Source organism: Triticum aestivum, chromosome 5B, assembly GCF_018294505.1.
Source record: "Triticum aestivum cultivar Chinese Spring chromosome 5B, IWGSC CS RefSeq v2.1, whole genome shotgun sequence".
Classification (NCBI taxonomy): Eukaryota; Viridiplantae; Streptophyta; class Magnoliopsida; order Poales; family Poaceae; genus Triticum; species Triticum aestivum.
In genome coordinates, this window is record NC_057807.1 from 284,148,400 (window position 1) to 284,156,820 (window position 8,421).

The window sequence follows — 8,421 nt, forward strand, 5'->3', positions numbered from 1 at the left end:
ATCTCTGGGTCCTCTCGGTAATGCACATCGCTTAAGTCTTGCAAGCATTGCAACTAATGAGTTAGTTGCGAGATGATGTATTACGGAACGAGTAAAGAGACTTGCCGGTAACGAGATTGAACTAGGTATTGGATACCGACGATCGAATCTCGGGCAAGTAACATACCGATGACAAAGGGAACAACGTATGTTGTTATGCGGTCTGACCGATAAAGATCTTCGTAGAATATGTAGGAACCAATATGGGCATCCAGGTCCCGCTATTGGTTATTGACCGGAGACGTGTCTCGGTCATGTCTACATTGTTCTCGAACCGTAGGGTCCGCACGCTTAAAGTTACGATGACAGTTTCTTTATGAGTTTATGTATTTTGATGTACCGAAGTTTGTTCGGAGTCCCGGATGTGATCATGGACATGACGAGGAGTCTCGGAATGGTCGAGACATAAAGATTGATATATTGGACGACTATATTCGGACACCGGAATTGTTCCGGGTGATTTCGGAGAAAACCAGAGTGCCGGGGGGTTACCGGAACCCCCGGGGAGAGTTAATGGGCCACATGGGCCTTGGTGGGAAGAGAGAGGGGCGGCCAGGGTGGGCCGCGCGCCCCCTCTCCCTCTGGTCCGAATTGGACTAGGAGGGGGGCGGCGCCCCCCTTTCCTTCCCCCCTCTCCCCTTCCTTCCCCCTCCTAGTAGGAGTAGGAAAGGAGGAATCCTACTCCTACTAGGAGGAGGATTCCTCCTCCTTGGCGCGCCCCAAGGGGCCGGCTGGCCTCCCCCCTTGCTCCTTTATATACGGGGGCGGGGGGCACCCCATAGACACACAAGTTGATCTTCGTGATCGTTCCTTAGCCGTGTGCGGTGCCCCCCTCCACGATATTACACCTCGATCATATTGTAGCGGTGCTTAGGCGAAGCCCTGCGACGGTTGAACATCAAGATCGTCATCACGCCGTCGTGCTGACGGAACTCCTCCCCGAAGCTTTGCTAGATCGGAGCCCGGGGTTCATCATCGAGTTGTACGTGTGTCAAGAACTCGGAGGTGCCGGAGTAACGGTGCTTGGATCGGTTGGACCAGGAAGACGTACAACTACTTCCTCTATGTTGCATCAACGCTTCCGCTTCGGTCTACGAGGCTATGCATCACCATGATCTTGCGTGTGCATAGGAATTTTTTTGAAATTACTACGTTCCCCAACAGGACGAGGGTGCGCCAAGGGGGGAGTCCTACTCCCACCGGGAGTAGGACTCCCCTTTCCTAGTAGGAGTAGGAGAAGGGGGAAGGGAAGGAGAGGAGAAGGAAGGAGGGGGCGCCGCCCCTCCCTCCTAGTCCAATTCGGACAAGGCTTGGGGGGCGCGCGGCCCAGCCCTAGCCAGCCCCTCTCTCTCCCCCCTAAAGCCATTTAAGGCCCATATACTCCCCGGGGGGTTCCGGTAACCTCCCAGTACTCTGGTATTTATCCGGTGACCCTCGAAACCCTTCCGGTGCCTGAATATAACCTTATAATATATCAATCTTTAAGTCTCAACCATTTAGAGACTCTTCGTCATGTCCGTGATCTCATCCGGGACTCCGAACAACCTTCGGTACATCAAAAACACATAAACTCATAATACCGATCGTCACCGAAAGTTAAGCATGCGGACCCTACGGGTTCGAGAACTATGTAGACATGACCGAGACACATCTCCGGTCAATAACCAATAGCGGAACCTGGATGCTCATATTGGCTCCTACATATTCTGCAAAGATCTTTATCGGTCAAACCGCATAACAACATACGTTGTTCCCTTTGTCATCGGTATGTTACTTGCCCGAGATTTGATCATCGGTATCTCAGTACCTAGTTCAATCTCGTTACCGGCAAGTCTCTTTACTCGTTCCATAATGCATCATCCCATAACTAACTCATTAGTCACATTGCTTGCAAGGCTTATAGTGATGTGCATTACCGAGAGGGCCCAGAGATACCTCTTCGACAATCGGAGTGACAAATCCTAATCTCGATCTATGCCAACTCAACAACTACCATCGGAGACACCTGTAGAGCACATTTATAATCACTTAGTTATGTTGTGACGTTTGGTAGCACACAAAGTGTTCCTCCGGTATTCGGGAGTGGCATAATCTCATAGTCATAGGAACATGTATAAGTCATGAAGAAAGCAATAGCAACAAACTAAACGATCAAGTGCTAAGCTAACGGAATGGGTCAAGTCAATCACATCATTCTCTAATGATGTGATCTCGTTAATCAAATGACAACTCATGTCTATGGTTAGGAAACACAACAATCTTTGATTCAACGAGCTAGTCAAGTAGAGGCATACTAGTGACACTTTGTTTGTCTATGTATTCACACATGTACTAAGTTTTCGGTTAATACAATTCTAGCATGAATAATAAACATTTATCATGATATAAGGAAGAATAAATAACAACTTTATTATTGCCTGTAGGGCATATTTCCTTCAGACGAGGTCGTGCTGGCTAGGGTTTAACCCTAGCATATAGAGCGCCTCCCTTGTTGCCACCGCGAAGCAGGCGTTGGTGACCTCATGCTGCGCGACGGTGGCGGCAGCCGCGACGGCTTCACCCCTCGCGTTCGCGGTGTGCCTCCGGCCCTTCCTCTTGGCTAACTCCGCCGCCCGCTGTTCGGGCGTCAGCGTCTTCTTTGGCTTGGTTGCGTCGGCAGTCTTGCACGGGGCATGAGGCTTCCCTTTGCCGGAGGGGGCGGTCTTCATGTCGGAGGAGGCGAGGTAGGCGAGGCCAGCGGCGACGTCGAGGTCGAGGTCGTCGTCCATGGCGGGTGTGGGGCGGGAGCGTGCGTGGGCGGGAGGGTTTTGGGGGAAACGGGGGGGGGGGGGATGATGCTGGCTGCCACCGACCGGCGGGCCCGAGGAGAGGAGTAGGCGCGCGTGCGTGTCCATCTCGTGTCCGCGCCGACGCAAACCCGGCTCAAAAATGGGCCAGGAATGGATCGCCCGCGGACGAAAAGCGGACGCGCGTCCGTTTGGGTCGGCGTGTTGGACCGCCTTTTCTGTCCGCGCCGACCCGAACAGACGGCGGCAGACGAAATGGGTCGGCCCGTTGGAGTTGCTCTAACTGGCCAGGAAGTAAGAAGTGTTGTTTTTGTACTCATGATAATGTAAGTTTGCACATTCTACGTGGTCAGTCATCCAAATAGCATCGAATTTGTATCCGCCGACAGGTGTTGCCAATATTGTTGGTCATTGATTGGACGGTATTTTAAATAGGTTCAAAACATTGATAAGGATGGGAGCGTATGCCTTACTATTGTCGCTTTGGCTAGGTAGACATGATTTGGTTTTTAATGGCACAAATGCTTCTCCTCTGTAGGTTATTTTCCGTTGTACGCACTCGTTTTATATGAGCGGAGTACCAACTGCTATTCAAGGCGGTGTGTACGCGATTGGAGCAAGTAGCTACGGAGGTTTTTACCCAACATGAGTGGCAGCATAAATCTTCGGACCAGTCCACGAGCCGTTTCGACATAGGCATAGTCTATAGGACTCTACTGTTGTCGAATTGTCGGTTTTTTTCCTTTCATTTTATTAGATTTTTTGCGTTTGGCTGTGTGCATTCTACCGGGTGATACTCTAAATGCTTTGTATCGACTTGATGCTACATTTTGAGATGATAAAAGTGTCTTTTATCGAGAAAAAAAAATCCGAAGTCATAGAGTTGGTATGTTCTGTAAAAAAAATAAAATCGAAGTTATTGCCACACACACAACAGTCCTTGCGCGATTTATGGACGACAGAGTCAGCTAAGCCTTTGATCAGGTCTGATCCGTGAATTTGCACCTTTAGATCACCGGTCGTGCAAGCATCGTGCAAGGAGTGTCGTGCTTAAAGTAGTTTCGATCTCACTTAGTCCACTCTCAGAGCCACACGGGAAAGTTAATGAGCAAGAATTAATCAATAGCTCCATTAACTATATACACACAATTTGACATTGACGAGGACAATGGCAGCTAGAGATTGGCGATAGCGTATTTATTATAGCACAACTGTCTCGGTCTTCCTGCAGGAGCCACAAAACTGTGAAGAAAGGGTTGAGCTTTGCGTATCTGTCATTCTGTCTTGGTCTTCCTGCAGGCTCTGCTGCAGCCACAAATCTGTGGGAAAAGGCTTGAGCTCTGAGTTCCTGTCTGCGAGTTACGTGGGGCTAAGCGTTGGTGGATCCATGTGGCCGGAGAGCCCGCTTCTCTGGGACGCCGGCGCTGCCGTGCTCACCGGATGCGTCGCCATGGCGGTGCTCCGCTTCTGGGAGGAGGTCGGCAACCGCGCCCTCTTGGACCAAGTAAGCTCTGCTCGCCACCTAAATAATTCCGTTTTTGTTGTTGTTGTTGGGGATCGATGATTCTTTCAATTCGCACGGAGAAATTCAAACCCTAAACTGCACAAGCCAATTCACAATCGTCTCTCACTTAATGTACTCCAAGAAAGGTTATCTCTCGGCTTCTAGTTGTACTCCTTTTGCCCCACTGGCCAATCATGTAATTAGAAGGCGAAATTAAGCTACCAAAATTATTTAGCATGGTCGAAATGTTTGGAATATTACTAACCTGGTGGTTTAGTTACCAAAGACAATGGAGACTCACATGCAAATTATTGATGAGAGATTGATTGGGGTCCTTTGCTCTGCATTTTTCAGAAACTCTGCAGGAAGCTGGTGCACGTCAGTGTTGGGCTGGTATATTTCCTTATGTGGCCTTTGTTCAGGTAAAGCAGAGCACCAACAAAGCTCTTCATTTGGCATAAACTCTGCGCATTACCTTTCTAACACGTCTTCCCCATTGCAGTGCAGATGATGTCTATGCTCCATTTCTCGCTTCAATTGTCATTGCGCTCAATATCATAAAGGTAACCTTGATTGGATCTGGTGTAGTTAAAGATGACGGCGTGGTTAACTCGATGACAAGAAATGGAGACTACAGGTAGCCTCTCTTTTTCCCGTCTGTGTTACTGTATGTATTACCGAGTTGTTTACATTTACAATATGAACTGACTACATCTTCATGTTTTCTCCATTGTTTCTAGAGAGCTTCTCAAAGGTCCACTCTATTACGCGTGTACTATAACACTCACTACCCTAATCTTTTGGAGGACGTCTCCCATTTCCATCGCTGTGATTTGCAACTTGTGCGCGGGGACGGTACTAGTTTTTTCTCATACAATTACACCCTCCGTCCCATAATATAAGAACGTTTTTTAAACTGTTTTAGCTTGGAAAACGTTCTTATATTATGGGACAGAGGGAGTACATTTTTGTGCGGTACTGCTACGCAATCCAATGATTCTTGGAGCGAAGGTTTCAGAAAACAGCATGACTTTGTATGCTGCTTCTTTCAGGTGTGGCTGACATAGCCGGGAGGCGATTCGGGCATGTGAAGCTCCCTCACAATCCCGACAAATCCTACGCCGGAAGCATCGCAATGTTTTTCGCCGGCTTCATAGCATCGATCCTGTAAGCAACAAGATATGCATACATCCTACTTGACCCTGAAGCCTGAAGTCATCTCTTGTTTTACAGTCTGAAAGACCGCAACTAATACTGAATGTGGTATACCTGCAGTTTCATGTGCTACTTCCACCTTTTCGGGTTCGTGGAGCAGAGCTGGACCATGGTCGCTGCCTTCGGCATCACGTCGCTTGCAGCGGCAATTGTCGAGTCACTTCCTGTCAGCACGCTCTTGGACGATAACCTGACGACTTCGATCGCCTCTGCGCTCGTTGGCGGCCTGGTTTTCTACTATGTTGGTGGTGGTGGCGGCGGCGACGGGAGCAGCATCTTGGCGACTGCTGCGATGGTCTTTGCAGGCAGTAGCTAGTACAGTAAGGGCTAAGGAGAAGTTGCAGTGAATTGAAAGACTTTGGTGGTGTGATGATATACTGCAATGAGTTGCAGTTGCTGAGATGGTCTTTGCAGGCTGTTACTGGGTGTTGGTTAATCCGGTTTGTGTCTCTGATAAAGAGCTCTGAATTAAATTTGGTTTGACAGTGTCATTGTGTGAGCAGCATTGTTCTAAGTTCTGAATAACGTTTGTAGACAGGGTAAAATGTGACACTCCGGGTTCCGGGAGCGGCACTATATACTGTAGATATAGGACCTCCGCTAGCAAATGTATAGTATCAACCCAGGACTGAATCAGACACAATGTGGATGCTACATTCATACACGCAATGTGCACCCCATGTGGGTTAGACGGCAGGTATCATGTGGTCCAGATGGAGAGGCCGCGGTCCTCCTCCTTTTCTAAAAAAAAACATAACTGCAACAGTATATATACAACAAGTCTCGAAAAGTCAAATTAACAAAAGAATGCAATAAAAGAGTTTTATGATCAAATTGCAGCTCTCACAACAGAAGCAAATATACCTTACACGAGTAAAATTTAACAAATATCTTAAGAATGCTAAGGAAAAGCAGATGACGTCTATAACCCTTTTAGACCGACTGTGTGAGAGAACAGTAACAAATGCCTTAGGCCAGAGAGTGGGCTAAGGATTCAGGAGGGAAGACTGCGCTTCACGCTGGCAGAATAAGATTAGGCATTTGAGGAGTTTCCTGCGTGGGTGGGCTAAGCATCTTAGCGGGATTTATAAGGTCGAAAAGGAAAGGCTCCTTTCCCTTATTCAGTCCCTGGATGTAAAAGCAGAAACCACGATGCCGCCGGCCGCGGAGCTTCATGCCAAGCTTGATGCGGAATTGAGGCTGAAAGAACTTCTTAGGGAAGAAGAGTTGAAGTGGGCGTTGCGGGCCAAGGTCCGGCGAGTAGTCTAGGGGGACGCGAACACTCAATTCTTTCACATGATCGCTAATGGTAAGCATCGAAAGAAGAGGATCTTTCAGCTTGAGCAAGATGAGGGTACAATTGTATGTTCCTCAACTCACAGCGGTGGAGAATGATATTCTTGCGGCCCCTTTCTCCGAGAAAGAGGTGCTGGAGGCCATTTCGCAAATGAAAAATAACAAGGCGCCGGGCCCCGATGGATTTCCAGCGGAGTTTTATAAGAAATGCTGGCATATCATTAAAGGGGATTTATTGCCTTTGTTCAATGATTTTTTTGCTGGACAGCTTCATCTTTTTCAGCTCAATTTTGGAACGATCACCCTTCTTCCTAAGAAAACAGAGGCTGTGAGAATTGAGCAATTCAGGCCAATCTGTCTTCTTAATGTTAGTTTCAAAATTTTCACCAAGGTCGGGACCAATAGGCTCACACAGATCGCGCATGTTGTTGTGTAGCCTACCCAAACTGCTTTCATGCCGGACAGGAATATCCTTGAGGGGGTAGTGGTCCTTCATGAAACGCTCCATGAAATCCACACGAAAAAGCTGGATGGGGTTGTTTTCAAAGTGGATTTCGAAAAAGCGTATGACAAAGTCAAATGGCCATTCCTTCAACAGGCCTTGCGTATGAAGGGTTTTGATGAGGCTTGGCGACGCCAGGTAGAATCCTTTACGCAAAAAGGGAGTGTTGGAATTAAAGTAAATGATGATATAGGGCATTATTTCCAGACACACAAAGGCCTGAGGCAAGGAGATCCAATGTCCCCTATTTTGTTCAATATTGTGGTTGACATGTTGGCAATTCTCATAGGTAGGGCAAAGGAGGCTGGTCAGGTCGGTGGCTTGGTGCCCAACCTAGTTGATGGGGATGTGTCCATTCTGCAGTACGCTGATGATACAATCATCTTTATGGAGCATGACCTGGCAAAAATGAGAAATATGAAGCTGGTGTTATGCTTATTTGAACAATTGACCGGGTTAAAGATTAACTTTCATAAAAGCGAGTTGTTCTGCTTTGGTAGAGCCAAGGAGGAACAAGAGGCTTATAGGCAATTGTTTGGATGTGAATTAGGGGCTTTACCTTTTACTTACCTAGGTATACCCATTCACCATCGTAAGCTAACGAACAGAGAGTGGAAATGCATCAAAGATCGGTTTGAAAAGAAATTTAGTTGCTGGAAGGGCAAACTTATGTCATATGGAGGCCGGTTAATTCTTATTAATTTGGTGCTCATGAGTATGCCGATGTTCCTACTATCTTTCTTTGAGGTTCCAATGGGGGTTAGGAAAAGGCTGGACTTCTACCGATCAAGATTTTTTTGGCAGAGTGATGAACTTAAGAGAAAGTATAAACTCGCCAAGTGGGATGTTATTTGTCGACCAAAGGACCAAGGGGGTTTGGGTATCGAGAATCTTGAGGTCAAGAACAGATGCCTGCTTAGTAAGTGGTTGTATAAGCTTTCAGTTCAGACTGACGCAACTTGGGCGCAGATTCTCCGCAACAAGTATCTGCATTCCAAAACTTTGTCACAGGTGACAGTGAGACCAACTAATTCGCCATTTTGGAAGGGGCTTATGAGAGTTAAGGCAGCCTTCTTTAA

General features: G+C 47.5%; 1 protein-coding gene across 3 annotated transcripts; it reads left to right on the forward strand.

The window, feature by feature from the left end:
- The first annotated feature begins 3,857 nt into the window (after positions 1-3,857).
- Positions 3,858-6,058, forward strand: LOC123115995 (probable phytol kinase 2, chloroplastic). Of its 3 annotated transcripts, none has more exons than XM_044537019.1 (6): positions 3,858-4,329; positions 4,684-4,751; positions 4,832-4,966; positions 5,070-5,171; positions 5,382-5,496; positions 5,605-6,058. In XM_044537019.1, exons 1-5 carry the CDS (start codon positions 4,213-4,215, stop codon positions 5,389-5,391), a joined length of 432 nt encoding a protein of 143 aa, XP_044392954.1. In that variant the 5' UTR covers positions 3,858-4,212; the 3' UTR covers positions 5,392-5,496; positions 5,605-6,058. The 3 variants fall into 3 exon arrangements, with proteins under 3 accessions (XP_044392954.1, XP_044392952.1, XP_044392953.1); XM_044537018.1 differs by having other exon boundaries at positions 3,871-4,329; positions 5,070-5,184; XM_044537017.1 differs by having other exon boundaries at positions 3,867-4,329; positions 5,070-5,496.
- The last annotated feature ends 2,363 nt before the right edge of the window (positions 6,059-8,421 follow it).